The sequence below is a fragment of the Auxenochlorella protothecoides genome (genome assembly GCF_000733215.1).
Source record: "Auxenochlorella protothecoides strain 0710 unplaced genomic scaffold scaffold17, whole genome shotgun sequence".
Taxonomy (NCBI): Eukaryota; Viridiplantae; Chlorophyta; class Trebouxiophyceae; order Chlorellales; family Chlorellaceae; genus Auxenochlorella; species Auxenochlorella protothecoides.
Window position 1 is genome coordinate 189,565 of NW_011934486.1, and position 16,658 is coordinate 206,222.

Genomic DNA, 16,658 nt, shown 5'->3' on the forward strand with positions numbered 1-16,658 from the left:
CCAAAAGACGGGGGTGGAGACGCCACTTTCGCAGGATGATGAGAAGAATGTGACACCCAAGGTGTGGCAAAAGCATCACCTATGGTCCCGTGCCAGCACAACGATGGCTCAAGCCCCAGTGCACCTGCCCACCACAGCACACACACCGTCGTAGGCTCCTGCAGGGGGTCCATATCCGGCCGCAGGCGGGGCCCCATGGGGGTCATAGCCCCCTGCCTGGGGAGGGGGACCGCCGTATGCCTGGCCCTGGGGAGGGTAGCCGCCCTGTGCTGGGGGCGGGTACTGTGGAGGGGCCTGCTCCTGGTACTGGTAGCCGCCTCCATAATTGTCTCGAGGTGGAGGTGCTCCATACCCGCCACCCCCGCCGCCACCAGCAGCGCCTTCGGGCTTGGGCGTGTTGCAGCGGTTGCAGCGGTCCCTCCAGCCGAAGCAGTTGTTGCCGCAGCTGGGGCAAGGCCAGTCACCTGCCGGGTTGGGGGTGAAGGGATGTGGCTCATGACGTCGTTCTCCATTGTTGCCTGCTCTTCAGCAACGACAAATGGCCTGATCCGAGTGTCGATGCCTTGCAACCAGCAAGCTCTACACCCAGTCTCCCACTCACCGGGCCGACCGCCACCGCCACCACGACCCCCGCCGCGGCCGCCGCCAAAGTCGCCACGACCGCCGCCAAAGTCGCCACGACCGCCGCCGCCGCCGCCGCCGGCCCCGGCGTCGCCCTTGGGCGTGTTGCACCGGTTGCAAACATCGCGCCAGCCGAAGCAATTGTTCCCGCAGCCGGGGCAGAGCCAGTCGCCCTCGCGCGCGCCGCCTCCGCCGCGGCCACGACCGCCACCTGCAAGTGTGTGAGACAGCCAGGTGTCAGGGGGTGCAAGGGCTGCGTTCAACAGAGGTGGCACCGTCGGAGGGGAGGGAGCAGCTGGCTTGAAGGTGCAAACCGATCACAGGCATCAGACCAGAGCCAACAAAGAGGACCCCATGGCGAGACCCTGAAAATACGCACCAAATCCACCGCGTTCGCCACCTCCCCCGTAGCCGCCGCCACCGCCACCATAACCGCCGCCACCGCCTCCGTAGCCGCCCCGGTCTCCACCACCGCCGCCACCACCATAGCCGCCGCGGTCGCCGTAGCCACCTCCCGGCGCGGCGCCATACCCACCACCTCCTCCACCTCGACCGTAGGCCTCCCCGCCGGCTGCAGCTCTGGGCTTCTCCGCCAAGCTAACGTGCAGGGTCTTCCCTGCTTTCGTTGTTGTCCGAGCAGCAGGGGTTGGACGCGGGGCTGGCCAGGCGGTCCACAGGCGTGCTACCCAACCCCCGAACACCACCGGACACCCAGGGCAGCCATCACTTGCCCAAGAATTCTTTGCCGTCAAACCACGAAGGGGCCTGACTGGCTGCGAAGGGGTCCTCGTATGTGATGGTGGCGTCGCCCTTCAGCTGCCCGGTGGCCTTGTCTCGGTACAACCAGATCTGCGGGAGGGACAAGGGTGCCGGGAGGATGAGCGAAGCCTTGCACCTCTGTCCGGGAAGGCTGGGGATGTCTTGCACGCAGCCAACGCGCCCCGTTGCCCGCCACATCGAGGACCCCGATGCGTGCCTTGGGTGTCGGGGGGCGCTTCTTCTTGTCCAGCTTGATGGTACCGATCTGCCCGAAGTGGGAAGCCAGCTGATCCTCTGTGACATCCCGGGGCAGCCCGCTGATGTATATCTGGTCGCGGTCGTCATCGAAGTTCTCGAAGGACGCCATTGTTAGAATGGTAGTCTTTTTAATTGCAAAGTGCACTGTCTGAGTCCTATGGCCCTCTTGCCCAGATGAGCTTTGGGGTGGGGGTGCAATTTCCGGGGTGGAGTTGTCTGAAACAGGCCGGGATCGACGGCGCGGGAAAATAAAATTCTTGCTGAAGGATCTCTCCCTCCCCTCCCCTCCATGGCCGTGGCATCGGCTCTACAATGCAAAAGTGCCAAATCCAAATCAATATGCAGAGGGAATGGAAAGTTAACGCTCAGGTTAAGGCGCAATGCATAACAGCAGCCAGCGCCTGCTCCAGGGCTCCCTGCGCCCGCGCCGCGTCGGCCACCCGCTCGCTCCACTTGGCCCCGATGTGCCCATCCGGCCGGACCAGCAGCACCCGCGCGCCCCCCGTAGTCGCCCAAGCACCCGATGCCGGGTCACACTGCAGCTCCAGGGCATTGGTTCGCTCGGCGGCGGCCCCCGCTGGGGCAGGGCCGAGATGCAGGACCACAGGAAGCACCCCCTGCGGGCCAAGCCGTTCGGCAGCGGCCAGCCATGCCCTCCTTTCCAGAGCCTCGTATCCGGAAGGCAGCAGGAGGAGCAGGGGCGTGGGGCTGGCGGCCAGGCAGGGCAGGTCCACGGTCGAGGCCGGCCCAGCCGCCCCCCCGGCCAGCCAACCGCGGGAGATGACGGCATCCACCGCGGCATGGGGCAACCGCCCTCCGACCAGGGTCGCGGGGGTGTAGGGCGCGTGCCGCGGCCGCGGCCGCGCCGCCAGGTCCACCTCCGCCAGGTCGGCAGCCGAGGGCGCCAGTGCGGCGTCCGGGCTGCGATACACGAAGCCTAGGTCCTCCTTGGGGTACTGCAGGCGCAGCGTCTCCCCGCCCTCCAGCGCGGCGCGGATGTCGCGCGAGCGCAGCGTACCCAGCGCGGGCGCCGCCGCCTGACCCAGCGCCAGGCCGGCCTCCAGCGCCGACCGGCGCAGGCCGGGGGGCAGCCAGGCGACCGCGGGGGAGGTGAGGGTGTCGTTTAGCCGCAGGGCGGTGTGGTAGTCCAGCCCCATGAGCTGTTGGAGAGTGGGGAGGGAGGAAAGTATGAATGAGGTGGTCCTGATGGCATGGCGCAGCTTGCAACACATGAATTTAGATTGGGTCCTCTGGTTAGCACCGCTCTGAACAACCGTGGCATACAAAATCAATGCCCTCTTTCCCGAATGCCATGGAGGTTTCTTGAATGGTGCAACACCTCCCAGTGGGGCCCATCCACACTGACTCAGAGTCGGGGTTCGCCAACCCCTTTGCCCCCCTGCACAATCCCAATCCCACTTTTGGGATGCGTAGCGCCTCATAAAAGTTCTGGACGCTCAGCTGCATGTTGGCCAGTGCCACAGGCCGCCTCTCCGCGGAGTAGGAGTGCAGCAGGGAGGGGCGTGCCTCCTTGCCCAGCACCGCAGCCAGCTTCCAGGCCAGGTTGTGTGCATCCTGGATGCCGGTGTTCATCCCAAACGCGCCTGTGGATGACGGAGGGCATGGGGTTGCATGAAGAGGAGGGGGCGTTGCACGTCTGGCTAAGCTGGCCAGGCTGCGGTGAGAGCGTTGCATGTTGATGTCCAGTCGCACACATAACGACGGATTGGAGCAGGGCACCCCGTAACACCCACCCATAAAAAGCATGCCATCATCTACGATCCCACGGGCCTCACCGGAGGGGGGAAAGACGTGCGCTGCGTCCCCCGCCAAAAACAGGCGGCTGTGCGGCTGGTAGGTGGCCGCCACCAGCCCACTCATGGCCCAAGGTCTGACGGTGCGCAGCTCAACAGGCACCGCAGGGTCGCCGATGGCGGCGGCCACCAGGCGCGAGCACGCCCCCGGCGTGAAGTCTGCGGCGGACTGCAGGGGCGGGAAGTAGGGGATCTGCGCCACGAACTCGCCCTCCAAGATGTTGTGGGCCACCACCACCGCGATGGTGGCCGGGGAGAAGACAAAATAGAGCATGCCCTCCCTGCCACGCAGCCGCCGCCCCAGCTGCGAGGGTTTGGATAGTGTGAGGGGATTAAGTAGAGCGGATTGGAGGCTGAACGGGGGGATAAAGGGACTAGGGTATGGATCCAAGGAGAAGAGCTTCGATGGACGGGGCGCAACGGCGGAAGGGTGAGCTGGCAGCCAAACATTCTGTTCATCATTCGATCCACAGCCTTACCCATCCATTCCCTCATCCACCCTCCACCAATCCACGCACCTCTGGGGACACAAAGTGGATGTTGATGAGGTGCTGCAGACCGGCGCTGCCCTGGAGCTCCACACCCGCCGCCTGGCGCAGCCCGCCCCGCGCGCCGTCGGCCGCCACCACGTAGGCGCCGTGCAGCGTGCGCAGCATGCCGGCGGCCCTCTCCTGGATGTCCACCTCCACGTGGCCCTCGCCGGGGCGCACGCTGCGCACGCTGCACCCTGCCAGCACCTGGACCAGGGGATCGGCCAGCGCCGCCTGCCATAGCAGCGGCACCAATTTGTGCTGAGACAGGTGGGTCACCGGCTCGGGCGACAGCAGGGGCAGGTGGGGGCTTGCCTGGCCCGGAAAGTGGTCCACGCTGCCCAGCAGGTCGCCCAGCATGCTGCCGCAGTAGACGAAGCTCCGCCACTGGTCCAGGGGGGGCACTCCAGCCCATATTTGGTCCGTCAGGCCTGTCGGGAGTAGGAATCGACGCATTCAACATGAAAAGGGGCCCCTTTGATGTCGAGTGGTACACAGGCCTTGACATGACAGGGCACTGCTGTGCCCACGAGTTTCCAGCATGCTGCAGCCACCAGACCTCCCCAGACCACCAGGAATGCTGGGCTCCAGATATCAATACACAACTGCCCAATTGTCTGTCCCTCCCAACCCAACTCATGTACAGCTCGTTGGCCCACCTGGCACGGCGCGCATGACCTCCATGGAGCGGTGATTGATGAGGTGGGCCTGGGGGTGCTGAGTCAGCGCGGTGCTGCGCTCGGCCACCAAACTGCGCACCCCCCAGCGTGCCAGGAGCAGAGCGGTGATGAGGCCAGTGGGCCCCCCCCCCGCAATCACCACCTCTGCATCGAGACCGGGGCATGGTGATGTGGAGACGCCTCTGGGCCAGAGCTTGCCAGGCTTTGGAGCAAAGCGCAGTGCACGGAGCATCCTCATGGCTGGGATGAGTCAGAGCTGCAGCTGCTGAAGCAGGGCAGCGAGTTCGGCCTGGCGCTCCTCAGTACCCTCCGCTCTGGTGGATTTTTTGTGTGTGTGGTGGGGGGGGGGGTTGCAGGCATCAGTACCCTCAAACGGACGTGGAGCCGCATGCACCACAGGACCGCCCCCCATCCTCCCTGGAATTTAACTCCAGCTGACCCCATCGGCACCCTTGCCACCATACATATAAAACCAATGCTTCTCACTCAGTGCTGGTGAGGAGCAGCTGGACCTTGCGCAGGAGCTTCAGGCGGTGCTGGGCGTACTTGGATTCCTTGGGCAGGAGTGAGAAGATCTCGATCCCCTGCTCCACCGCCTTCAGCTGCTGGCTCGTGTCCAGATCTCCCGCACAGGACAGCCACCTCTCCTTGAAGGTCCTGAACGCCTTCTTCACTGGCGGGGGTTCCCTCGGTGCGATTGGCCGAGCGAGGGGCCCACTGCTGCCCGCGAGCTTGGACTTCCCCGGAGACTTCCTCCGGTTCTTCAGTTGCTCTCGGATCTGCTGCGCCTCGCGCTCCGTGATGATGCAGTCCTCCATTCAAGAGACTGAACGGCGCATCAAGCCACTACTGATGTAAGGCATTTTGTGGTTGCTATTCGTCGACAGGAGACGTGACCTTTGGGTGGTCCCTCATGCACGCGCGCGATGCTATTCCCCACCACTGGACAAGGGGATTGCAGGGGGAGGAGGTGAGGAAGCCTGTGCTTTGGCGCTTTTGACATGAACAGGATGAGAGGTTTCCACTTGTGTAAGGTTACCTTAGAAAGATGCAGGTATACTCCGGATTATGAGCCGTCTCCTTAATTATACAGGTCCTTCGAGGCTGCTGTGCGCTGCCAAGAGTGGTGACTCAAAGGTGAGATGTTTGTGCTACATCATACAGCTTTCTTAAACAATTTTTGCAGGGTTTTCCTCTGCGACCCAGCTGTTCATTGTCACGTGTGCCCCCTCAGGGTGGGACTGTGGAGGTAAGAGTACAATACACGACCATCACACTGAAATCATCTGCATTGGCATGTAAGTGTCAAGGCCATACGACAGTCCCAATCTTAATATGTGGAAAACCCAAACAGAAGCTCAAGCGTATGTGTTATGGACAAGTTCATCGGCAATCCTGTGTGTCGTGTTGCTGGGCTTGGCCGACCTGTCGCAGCCTGTTCGGCATGCTGCGCGCGCGGGGCAATTCAAAGTTTGTCCTTCTGCACCTTGGCTGCACGCACCCATACTCGTGCAAGCTCATGAGCGTAGACTTTCAGCAGAGAGCTTAATAACCCTGAATCGAGCTGCTAGCTGTGTCTTTTTGCGACGGCCGGCCGGTGGCCTGTCTCCTCTGCGGGTTTTGGAACACCCCAGCATCACGACACCATGGACCAGGCGGCGATGATGAAGCGTGTCATGGAGATACAGAGGGATCCCAACCTCACAGACGCCGAGAAGGCGGTGAGGCGGCAGCAGTTGATGTCCGGAAAGTGGGCAGCGCCTGCCGAGGAGGAAGGGGACCAGGAGGACGGAGCAGGTGGGGAGGAGGGTCGGGGTGGGCAACCTGCCGTGCCACGGGGCCTCGCCATCTGATTCAAGGGGCGGTGGACGTCCTCCGTGGTGCACTGCGCGCATCATCACCTCTGATCGTGCATCTCATCTCCAGCAGTGAAGTCCGAGCCCAAGCCCGAGCATGGGCTGTCCAACACCCTTCAGTGCACCATCTGCCACGAGCTCTGTAATCGCCCTGTCACTGTGAGCAACCCGCTGGGTTGGTGAGCTCTGCATGGCCAGCAAGGTGGCTGTCATCTCAGATGGCAAGGCACCCCTCTGTGATGGTAGCCCTGGATTACCTGCAAGGCATCACCTGCAGTCCCTTGCCCACTGGAATCCCCCAATCCTCACAGGCTCCCTGCCAGCACAACTTCTGCCTCAAGTGTTTCCAAGACCATGTCAACAAGTCGAAGAAGAAATGCTGCCCCACCTGTCGTACAGAGGTATGGGGACGCAGGGCTGACCGGTTGATCTGGAGCGCAGTGGTGTGTAAGGGCCCGCAGGTAGCAATGCCGGATAGGACACCAGCTGGCTGTGAGGTGCTCTTCACGCTTTCTCTGTGCAAAAAGCTGGACTTCGATCAGCCTCTGCCTCTCTGTGGTTGTGTGAGAGGTATGGCAACTCCTTCCGAACCCTTGGAAACCCCACAGCTGTGGTACTCGTCCCAACAAGGCACCACCTCCACGCTCACCCATGCAGTTCAGTGCCAAGTTCTGCGCAAACCCTCGCATCAACACCGCGCTCACGATGGCCATCCGTGCCTTCAAGATCGGCACCGTCAACCCCTCCTCCAAGCCCTTTGAGCGGTGAGGGAGACGGTGGATTCTTGTGTCCACTTCCCTTGCTCCACCGTGTCGGTGCATCGTGTCATCACTGCGCAACCCCTCCCCCTCCCCCTCCCCCCCTGCAGCATCAACGACGCCGACCGCCCAGACGAGGCCTTCACCACGGATCGTGCTGTGAGGGCCGGGCGTGCCAATGCCGCCAGGTGGGCGCTGAGCTCTGGGGTTGTGTGGCGGCGTCGCAGCCTCTTTGAGTGTTCCAGAATGCTGCCATTTGCTCCTTGGCTGGTCCCGCTCTAGCTATGCCGGTGCCATCAAGGCACCAGCTCACAGAGTGCTGCCCCTTCTCTCGCCCTCCCTTGGTCACTCAGCCCGTGTCCCCATCTTCCTTGCTTCCCAGCGGCCGCATCATGGTGACGGTGCCCAACGACCACTTTGGCCCCATCCCTGCCAGCGCCGACCCACGTGGCACAGTGAGGCGACGGCCAGGGCTCGGGGGTATCACAGAGAGGGCGCTGAGGAAGGGGTCGAGGGGGACAGGTTGCCGCGGCATCTGGGTGGCACTTTGCAGTGTCGTGCCATGCACCACCCACTCCTGGCCCCATGCCCCTGTCCTTCTCTGCAGGGCATCAAGGTTGGGGAGTGGTGGAAGGACCGCCTGGACTGCCGGCAGTGGGGCGCCCACTTCCCGCACGTGGCGGGGATTGCGGGGCAGAGCAACGTGGGGGCCCAGTCTGTGGTCCTCTCCGGAGGGTGAGTCGTCCAGGCCGCGGGGTGGGTGGGTTTGAGAGGGTGCCCAAGGGTGCACAGGTTTGTGTGGCTGGAAGCTGTGCAAGGGAGAGACAGTTGTTGGGCCCGGTGCAGCTCCTGGGCAGGCATGGCATGCAGGAAAGCACCTACCGACAGAGCCAGGCTGGGCGTGGCATGCGGGGATGCCCCCTCATCTCAAGTGCTCGTTTCCCCTCACACCCTGCGCTGCCAGGTACGAGGACGACCGTGACGAAGGGGAGTGGTTCCTCTACACCGGCTCTGGCGGGCGCGACCTGTCTGGAAACAAACGCACCAGCAAGGTGGGCGAGAGGGGGCCACCAGGCGTGGGGCTGAGACGCGGGAGGGCGCTGTCGATGAGCCCTGGTCACGGGCAGGGATCGCAGTCCCAGTGTGGGGCTCCATCTCTTGCTGTAGATGCCTGCAGCAGGCGGACTTGTTGCCGGGGCGGTCGGCTGCACTGAGTGCAGGGGCTCAAATCAGAATCCCCTCTTGCCTCCTCGCCATCCCCCTCCCAAGCCATTCTCTTCCCCCAGGTGCAATCCTTCGACCAGACGTTTGACAACATGAACAAGGCGCTGAAGCTGTCCTGCACCAAGGGTCTGCCGGTCCGTGTGGTGCGGTCCTACAAGGTGGGCTGGCGGGGCGTGGAGGTTGGGCTGTTGGAGTGTTTTCTGGGATCCTTTGACTGGCCAAACCTGACGCATGAAGCGCGCAGAGACTCTGGATCTCCCAAACCCACCCTCACCATCAGACTCAACCCCTGCGCCTCCCCCTCCTCTGTCGCAGGAGAAGCGCTCGGCGTACGCCCCCGGGGTGGAGACCCCCGTGCGGTACGACGGCGTGTACCGCATCGTCCGCTGCTGGCGCAAGCCGGGCGCGCAGGGCCCCCTCATGTGCCGCTACCTCTTCATGCGCTGCGACAATGAGCCAGCCCCCTGGTCCTCGGAGGGTGAGGGCGTGTGGGACCATGGGGGTGTGGTGGCCGGCCTGCGGAGCTTCGAGGGTGCAGAGGCGGACAGTGAGGCCTGGGATGCCCCAGCGCCACGCTCGCTGTTTGCTTCGAGCCAGGCGTCCTGAGGAATGTGCGTCTGTAGGAAACCCTCGACCCCGTTTCGTGATCCCCGCCCCTCTTTCCTCGCCAGACACCGGGGACCGGCCCGTGGACGACGCCGCGCTGCCCGCCCCCGCCCTGGAGGAGATGAAGCAGGCCGACAAGGGGCAGGTCTACTCCATGGCAGACAAGCCCTGGTGGGGCTGGCTGGAGGACAAGCAGGTGGGCAGGCAGCTGGGAGGGCAGGGGAGTCGTGTAGCGCAGAAGGGCAGAGGGAAACGGCGGCACGCGGGTATGCCAAAGTCATCCTCCTCCCCCCCCGCCCCTGCCCCTCCCGCTTTGCCTTTGTAGGAGTGGGGCTGGACCCGCGCCGCCCCGGTCAGCCAGCAGCGCGCCGGCGGCGAGGAGGGCGGGTCCAAGACCGTGCGAAAGCGCCTGTCGGAGCAGGAGCGCGCGCTGCGGGAGTTTGCCTGCGGCATCTGCAAGAAGACGGTGGTGGACCCGGTGTCCACGCCCTGCGGTGCGTGGCGAGGAGGCAAGGACGGCAGAGGGGTGGTGCTGGGTGGTGCAGCGAGGCGGCGGGGACGATTCATGGGCGGGCACAGTCGACGCCTGCGTGGCTTGGGGCCTCAGCGGCAGAGTTTGCAAGGATGGCCGGTGATTTAATTTGCCACACCAGCCCCCACCCATCCACCCTTTCACCACCGCAATCCCCGCCCCTCGCTCACACAACATCAGGCCACAACTTCTGCAAGGCGTGCCTGGACAAGAAATTTGCCGGCATTGCCGATGAGGTGGCGGGGGGTGGCCACGCCGCAGGCATCCGCTCCATCCGCGTCAGGAAGCAGCTCAAGCCCTGCCCGACCTGCAAGGTGCGACGGCGGCTGTGGTAGGGACTTGGAGTGCGGCAAGCAGCGCCGGGGCCACTATTGCACCGGGGTTTCCCGAGGCGACGGCGGCCGTGAGCTCTTTGGCGGTGGAGGTCTGAGCCCAGCTGCTCAGCAGCCGGCCCCCTTGATACAGCGCAGAGTCGTCTGACCCACTCGAACTATTCCTTCGCCCACAGACGGATCTGATGGAGTTCCTGAAGGGCGCGGCGGTCAACCGCGACATGGCCGAGGTCGTCGCCAAGCTGCAGGAGAGCATCGCACGTGCTCGTGAAGAGGCCAGCGGGGCGGCCGGCGAGGAGGGCGAGGAGGGTGTGGCCGCCGTCGACGAGGGGGGCGAGGAGGGTGTGGCCGGCGTCGACGAGGAGGCCGAGGAGGGCGCAGGCGTGTCTGACGGCGAGGGCGCGTCTGACGCCGCAATTGTGTCTGAGGACGCGGCACCAGCTGCGGCGCCGGAGCAGCCGGCATCCTCGGCCGAGACAGGGCCTCGGGAACCTGCCATATCTGCCCACCAGGTCGAGGCCCTGAGCCCGATTCCGCCTTCCGTGCCGGCCCCTCCATCCCAGCAGGGTGCGTGTCTGGTGGGGGGGTCCAGCACTGAACGCCAAACAGCCGCTCCAAGCGTGATGCGGCAGCCGAGGGGGGACAGGGGCAAGGGATCCTGCGGTCAATGGCTTTGCCCTGGGGCATGCTGTGGACCAACAAGAGTCATGCTCGAGAAACCAACTCCTGACCTTCCACCCCCCATCCAACATTGTGAGCAGACAAGGTCACCGTGGCGCTGATCGAGGAGTATGAGGACTTTGATGCGGGCCTCATCCAGGCCCTCATGGAGCAGGAAGACAACGACGAGGGTGAGGGCAGGAGGCATAGTGTGGTGACCAATCGGGTAGGGGCACTAGAGCGGCGCCCGGGGCGGGGTGCCACCTTCCTTGCTGGCTTTTTCTGTGCAAACAACCTGCAAAGTAGGGCCAGGAGTAGTCAACCGCTCCCCGCACGCCACTCACACAGCGGCGGTGCGCTACTGCCTGCGGAGGATGCGGGCCCAGGTGGCGGCGGAGGCCAAGAAGCAGCAGAAGCAGGCACAGCTGGTGGGTGCCTCAGCCGGCGGGGACAAGGCAATGGCTTCTGAGGTGGCCCCTGCGGCCGAGCCAGCGGTTGCCGGGGGACGGGCAAAGCGTGCCCGTCGCTGAGTGTAGGGCAAAACTAGTGCATGCACCTGCCAACCTGTTCCCTAGGCTAGGTCTGGCCCCTCCTCATGTTTTCCCTACTACCATGAAGTGGCACGAAGCACTTGCTGAACAGAGTGGAAAGCGTCATGTGCAATTGCCCGCTGAAAAGGACTGCCTTGCAGAGGCATGCAGGCATGCCAATGGCCGGGCAGAGTCATGTGAGTGAGGCGCTGGAAGGCGGGAAGGGCGTAGCCCCGAGGTCTCCCTGTTCTGCATGCAGAGGTTCCGAGCTCCTATTCGGCGGGGACCTTATCCTCCTCCACGGGGAGGGCCTCCTCTGCAGCAGCGGGGGCGGCCTCCTCCTCCGTGGCGGTAGCCGGCTTCTTGGACCAGTAGTCGTCGAGGTCTGAGTTCAATTTCTGCGTGCGAGAGCCGAGAGGGATGCAGTGGGAGGGCATCGGCGTGCCAGACTTCACCAAACCATCCACACACCCCAGCTGTGGGGCTGCACCTGGGCAGCTGTCTTGCCATCCTTGAGGAAGTAGGCGTCCAGGTCGGCATCCAGCTCCTCCTTGGTGGCCTTGCTCTGCTTGGCACCGCCACGCCCACCTGGTGCATGGTTTGACAAGTGCATGGCTTTAGGCGCGGGGTGGAGGGCTTGCAGTGGGACGAATGCCCCTGGCACCGCCAATTCCAGCGCCACTCCTCATGGCTTACCGGAAGAGCCTCCCCGTCCACGCCCTCGGCCCCCACGTCGTCCGCCATCTCCACCAGAAGACTTGCTGACACCGCCCTTCGGCGTCATGGAGTCCCTGCGCCCGCCCTGAGGCGTCCGATCTCCATCTCGGCTCCGCGAGACCTGGCTTCCTCCCCTATGATGTCACCAGCAGGGACGGTGTCAGAGATGCTGCGCAGCAAGCCCGCCCGTGGGGATCGATCTCCGAATCTCGGCAGTTGGTGCCTCTGCACGCTCCAGTATTCTCCATACTATCCTCTTCAGAATACCTGCTGCCACCCTGCTGTCCGCCGCGACCTCCTCTCCTGTCACCCATGTGCTTAAGCGATTGATGTCAAAGTCCCGTGTAGCCGGGCAGGTTTATGTGATAGCCTAGTTCCAAAGATATCAGAGTGCGAATGCGATTGATGCAGATACAGGTGTACGTATGGAAAGAGATCGAGTCTAGGCCATGCTTCACGTCGGGGGACTCGGGTTCCTCGCGCCCCATCATGCAGCTTGAACGACAGGAACCCCAGACGGGAATGGGGTCTCGCAAAGTGGTGGTGGGTCGACTGGACTGCACAGATGATCGATACTTTATGCTGCAGGCGCAATGTCACGGTGTAGGGGCACCATCATGACGCTCTGATTCCGTTGCCGAATACCTACAAGCAACAATTGACGAGCAAGGCACACGTAAAGTTCAAGGTCGCCCAAGCACGAGCATGCAGCTGAAGCTTTCCCTCCCAATTGCACCACTATAGCATATGAGTATAAGCACCTGATGGAACCAAAGGCCCGACTAGCTTGCTGGCATGGCAGGTCAACAGCATTGCATGCTGAGTCCTGGTAGTCGCCTTGAGGAGGTCCTGCCATGGGGTCAATGAACCTCCTTTGCTGGAATGTAGCTGCACTGGTAAGTGGTCAAGATACATTTGATTCTTGTGGCATTCAAAAGCTTCATCCTGGCAAGTTTCCAGGAACCCATACGACTTTCATGCAGGCACCCACTCTCAAGAACATTGCTCTCAAGTACGGCTCGCTGTCAGACCTCTTCGGCGAGCTGGAGTTGGACATTGCATGCTTCCAGGTGCTGGTACTGGTCATGGTGGTGGTCCAGATCAACGATAGGGTTGGACTCGTGCTGGGATGATGTGGGGTGTCTCGCACTCAGAATTGCCTTTGTCTCCCACTTGCTGCAGGAAACAAAGCTGGTAGAAGCTCAGCTCACCAAGGAGATTGTGTGTGTGGATGACTGCGAGGTGAACGCCGTGAAGATAGTTTTTTTCTGGCAACGAGCTTGGTTGGGGATGTGAATCAATCTGATACGACAAGGTCTCTCTGAGGAGCGGTGTGGGCCTGCAACCCCCCTGAGTTTCCCCTCTGGTGACAGTCCTACTGGGCGGTGTCTCGAGAGAAAAAAGGCTACTCGGGCGTGGTGACCTACGCGAGGGGCCAGTGGCGTGCAGCGCATGTCGAGGTGGACTGCCTTGCCTCTGGAGAGTCGGATATCGATCGCGAGGGTGAGGCTGGGGGGCGGTTGAGGTGCAGCAGTGCATGTGTATGAAGGGGTCCCTTGGGAATGGCTGGGGTGCGTCGGCAGTGTGGTGACACCATCTAGAGTGCAGCATACCCATAAACATGGGCAGATTCCCTACAGCCCTGTTCAAGACGCAAACCCTACCCCTCCTGTGTCCCACGCCAGGCCGGGTGGTAGTGTCGGACCACGGCGCCTTTGTCCTGATCAACGTGTACGTCCCCAATGCCGGCGACCGCCCGGCGCGTCCCCGCCTCGGCTTCAAACTCAAGTTCCTGCACGCCCTGAAGCGCACGGCGGACGGCTTTCGGAAGCAGGGCAGGCAGGTGGGATGGGGATGAGCTGTGGAAGAGAATGCCTGGGACAGTTTCATGGGCCCTCTGTGTTCCGCCTTCCCCCTTGCACGCCCAACAACTCCCCTCTCCTCCTCCCCACACCAGGTGATCCTGGTGGGCGACTTCAACGTGGTCGCCACCCCCGCCGACGTTCACGCCTCCATGCCCTTTGACGACCTGTATGCACCCGAGGAGCTGGCAGCCCTGCATGCCCTCACCGAGGGCCCCGCGGCCTATGTTGACGTCTGGCGCCGCCTGCACCTGGGGGTTGCCGACGTGTACACCGTCTGGGACGAGCGCACTTCCGCCCGCGCCTTCAACCGCGGGCTGCGCATTGACTACGTGCTGTGCACGCCAGGGCTGCTGCCCAGCGTGGTTGCCTGCGAGGTGGTGGGCACTGACCGCCTGCCGCCCAAGTGGAGCGACCACGCCGGACTGCTGCTGCGCCTGCAGGGTCTGGCCGCCCCCCGCCCCCGACCAGCCCTGCGCGCTGTGGCAACGGCGTTGGGAGTCGTTGGTGGACACCCGCCAGCGCTCCATCCGGGACATGTTTGGAGCGAGGGGGGGGCCACCCAAGAGGCAGCGGCGAGCGGCTGGCGGCGGGGTGGGAGGCGCGGCTGGCGAGGCAGGAACGCATGCAGAGGGCGAGGGAGTGGGCGGCAGCATTGACACGGCGGCCACCGCCGCAGCCACGCCAGCTGGTGCTGCTCCGCACCACGCGACCTCAGGGACAGACGCAGCTCCCGGCGAAACTGCGATATCCTCAGCCCCACCCCGTCGCAAGCCCGCGGCCGTGCCGCAGGAGAAACTCCGCCCGCCCGGCCAGCGCTCCCTCGCTGGCTTCCTCGCCAAGCAGCAGACGTGAGGTGGATGCCAGCGGGTTGACCTGCTCCGTCACCTGTGCACCAGATTCCCACCCCCCAACAACCTTTGGCCACAGTTGTCCACCCACTGCGTGTCATATAGGCGGGTCCTGGTTACAGGGGGTCAGAGGTTCAGCACATCACCCAGATCAGAAGGCAGCTGCGCCTGGAGCTCAGACCAGTCGTCCATGGCACCTGCCTCGGCCTCGCGTGCTCCAAAGGGTGGCCCAGACGGCGGCGCATACCCCCCGCCTCCCAGATCAAAGCCGGCATACGCGGAAGCGGCGGGCGGAGCATGGGGTGGCAGCCCCTCTGCCTCGCCGCGGCTGGCCCACAGCACATCCCCCGGCCCAACCCCGGCGCCGGGGCCCGCAGCGGGGCCCTGCGCCGGCCAGCCGAGCAGCGAAGCGGGGTCGAACTGGTGCAGCGCCGGCCACTCGCCCAGGCCCGGCGCGACGCGGCCGTAGCCGTTGAATGCGTCGAAGCGCGGCGGCGGCGCGGCAGCAAAGGGGTCGCCGGGCAGGCTGGGCGCGAGGTGGTGCTGGCGCAGGCTCTCGCCCGTGGTGCCGCCCTGCGGCTCCCAGGCGGGGGCCTGGTGGGCCGTCGCCTGGGCATTCGCCTGACCATGACCGACTGCTAGTTGGCCCTGCATCAGTCCGGGCCAGCCGCCTGCCTGGGTGCCATGGCAGTTTGCAGGAGGGGTGCCATGGGGTGGCCCCGGAGCCGACAGGGCCGGGGTGGCGGGGCCGGCGTAGGCGGGCGGCGTGCGGGTGCGTGCCGGCGTCGGGGACGGCTGCCGCGAGGCGGCGGCACGCACTATGCTGGGGCCCTGCACATCCTCCCTGCGCGCATCGTGTAGAGTGTATGGAAGGGAAGTTTACGTGCTGAACAGACCATGAACGTCCATGGATTTCTGAGCAGGGGCATCGGATGCAGAGACCTCGGGTGAAGAAATATGTGATCGGCAGCTGGGGGAAACAGGAGTGTCCTCCCACTCGGCTGATTGTCAAGTGTGTGTCGTCATGGGTCTCTTGTGATGGGTCAGCAAGGATGAGGTACTGATGAAGCTGGCATGTAACAGGATCCCAGCCTGCCACTGCAACGGTGGTACATGGTCGGCAGAACCAGCGCAGATCCAGGCACAACTCCCCACCAAAAACACCCCTCCGACCCTCACCCGCTGCGCCCACTGCCCATGGGTTCCCAGCCGCCGCCGGGCTGCTCGCATGGAGCCGCGCCTGCCTGGCGCGCCCCGCCCTCCGCCTGCGGGCGGGAGCGGGGCGGCGGGGGCGGCGGGACCACGACCCCGGGCGCCGACGCGTGCGGCACCTTGTACTTGGCCGACTGCGGCGGCGGGAAGGGCGCCACGGGCGCCGAGGCACCGGCGTCTGGCATCGAGCGGGGGCCAGGCGCGCCGTCGGGCGCGGCCGGCTTGTAGAAGAGCGGGGCGGGCGGGGGCACGCGCTGCGAGGGCGCCGGCGCCGCGCCGGACCCCTTGGCCGCGGCCTGCCTCGCCGGGGCATTGCGCGCCGTGGCCGGCACCGGGGGGGGCGCGGACTTGGGCGCTGCGGACCGCTCTGGCCGGGGCGCCTGCGTGGGCGCGGGCGTCTCGCGGGCGGCCTCCTCCCGGCATACGACCGCCGCGTCCTCCTCGCGCGCGCGCGCCGCCGCGGCGTCGCGCAGCGAGGCCGCCTCCGCCAGGCGCAGGAGCTCCGTCTCGTGCAGGCGCCGCTTCTGCGCCTGGCTCTCCAGCTCGCGGCGCCGCATCTCCAGCGCGGCCTCGTACTCGGCCTCGGCCGCCGCGGCCGCGCCGTCGGACGCCGCGCGCTCTGCGGCAGCCCTTGCCTCCTCGGCGACGGCCGCGGCGGCCTTCTCCGCGGCGGCCTCCTGCGCGGCGGCCAGCTCGGCGGCCTCACCTCCGTCCTCCACCTCGCCTCCGCCCTCGGCCCCATGCTCACCCGCCGCCGCGCTGGCCGCCGTCGCCTTCTTCCTCGCCTTCTTCTTGGTCTTCTTGGAGGCCCCCGCCGCCCCGCCCCCGCCCTCCTCGGCGTCCAGCTGGCTCAGCA

General features: G+C 64.8%; 8 protein-coding genes across 8 annotated transcripts in view; 2 read left to right on the plus strand and 6 right to left on the minus strand.

Moving 5' to 3' along the window:
• Nucleotides 1-197, minus strand: part of F751_1630 (Zinc finger Ran-binding domain-containing protein 2) — a gene marked incomplete at both ends in the record, with an annotated part of 1,641 nt that extends 1,444 nt beyond the window's left edge. The window contains one exon of the mRNA XM_011404005.1: nt 147-197. Within this exon, the coding sequence (XP_011402307.1) occupies nt 147-197 (51 nt within the window). The remainder of the gene's footprint in view (nt 1-146) is intronic.
• Nucleotides 198-1,344: 1,147 nt separating this feature from the next.
• On the minus strand, nt 1,345-1,747 carry F751_1631 (RNA-binding protein cabeza; the record flags this gene model as incomplete). Its single annotated transcript, XM_011404006.1, has 2 exons — nt 1,345-1,470; nt 1,586-1,747. The coding sequence occupies 2 exons, from the start codon at nt 1,745-1,747 to the stop codon at nt 1,345-1,347; spliced, it is 288 nt and encodes a 95-aa protein (XP_011402308.1).
• Nucleotides 1,748-2,003: 256 nt separating this feature from the next.
• F751_1632 (Putative polyketide hydroxylase) lies at nt 2,004-4,900 on the minus strand (the record flags this gene model as incomplete). The annotated part of the gene is made up of 5 exons (XM_011404007.1): nt 2,004-2,798; nt 3,058-3,242; nt 3,435-3,756; nt 4,082-4,413; nt 4,642-4,900. The coding sequence occupies 5 exons, from the start codon at nt 4,898-4,900 to the stop codon at nt 2,004-2,006; spliced, it is 1,893 nt and encodes a 630-aa protein (XP_011402309.1).
• A 12-nt stretch (nt 4,901-4,912) lies between these two features.
• F751_1633 (hypothetical protein) lies at nt 4,913-5,480 on the minus strand (the record flags this gene model as incomplete). The annotated part of the gene is made up of 2 exons (XM_011404008.1): nt 4,913-4,976; nt 5,149-5,480. The coding sequence occupies 2 exons, from the start codon at nt 5,478-5,480 to the stop codon at nt 4,913-4,915; spliced, it is 396 nt and encodes a 131-aa protein (XP_011402310.1).
• Nucleotides 5,481-6,308: 828 nt separating this feature from the next.
• On the plus strand, nt 6,309-11,160 carry F751_1634 (E3 ubiquitin-protein ligase ORTHRUS 2; the record flags this gene model as incomplete). Its single annotated transcript, XM_011404009.1, has 16 exons — nt 6,309-6,459; nt 6,592-6,677; nt 6,830-6,919; nt 7,176-7,282; nt 7,387-7,464; nt 7,659-7,731; nt 7,884-8,011; nt 8,241-8,328; nt 8,563-8,658; nt 8,816-9,047; nt 9,172-9,302; nt 9,432-9,600; nt 9,819-9,952; nt 10,147-10,537; nt 10,732-10,821; nt 10,979-11,160. 16 exons carry the CDS (start codon nt 6,309-6,311, stop codon nt 11,158-11,160), a joined length of 2,226 nt encoding a protein of 741 aa, XP_011402311.1.
• A 272-nt stretch (nt 11,161-11,432) lies between these two features.
• On the minus strand, nt 11,433-11,773 carry F751_1635 (hypothetical protein; the record flags this gene model as incomplete). The annotated part of the gene is made up of 2 exons (XM_011404010.1): nt 11,433-11,558; nt 11,651-11,773. 2 exons carry the CDS (start codon nt 11,771-11,773, stop codon nt 11,433-11,435), a joined length of 249 nt encoding a protein of 82 aa, XP_011402312.1.
• A 1,081-nt stretch (nt 11,774-12,854) lies between these two features.
• Nucleotides 12,855-14,594, plus strand: F751_1636 (DNA-(apurinic or apyrimidinic site) lyase 2; the record flags this gene model as incomplete). The annotated part of the gene is made up of 6 exons (XM_011404011.1): nt 12,855-12,989; nt 13,060-13,119; nt 13,251-13,380; nt 13,563-13,720; nt 13,835-14,221; nt 14,532-14,594. 6 exons carry the CDS (start codon nt 12,855-12,857, stop codon nt 14,592-14,594), a joined length of 933 nt encoding a protein of 310 aa, XP_011402313.1.
• A 122-nt stretch (nt 14,595-14,716) lies between these two features.
• F751_1637 (hypothetical protein) overlaps nt 14,717-16,658 on the minus strand; it is a gene marked incomplete at both ends in the record, with an annotated part of 8,936 nt that continues 6,994 nt past the window's right edge. The window contains 2 exons of the mRNA XM_011404012.1: nt 14,717-14,918; nt 15,012-15,434. Coding sequence (XP_011402314.1) covers nt 14,717-14,918; nt 15,012-15,434 — 625 coding nt within the window. The remainder of the gene's footprint in view (nt 14,919-15,011; nt 15,435-16,658) is intronic.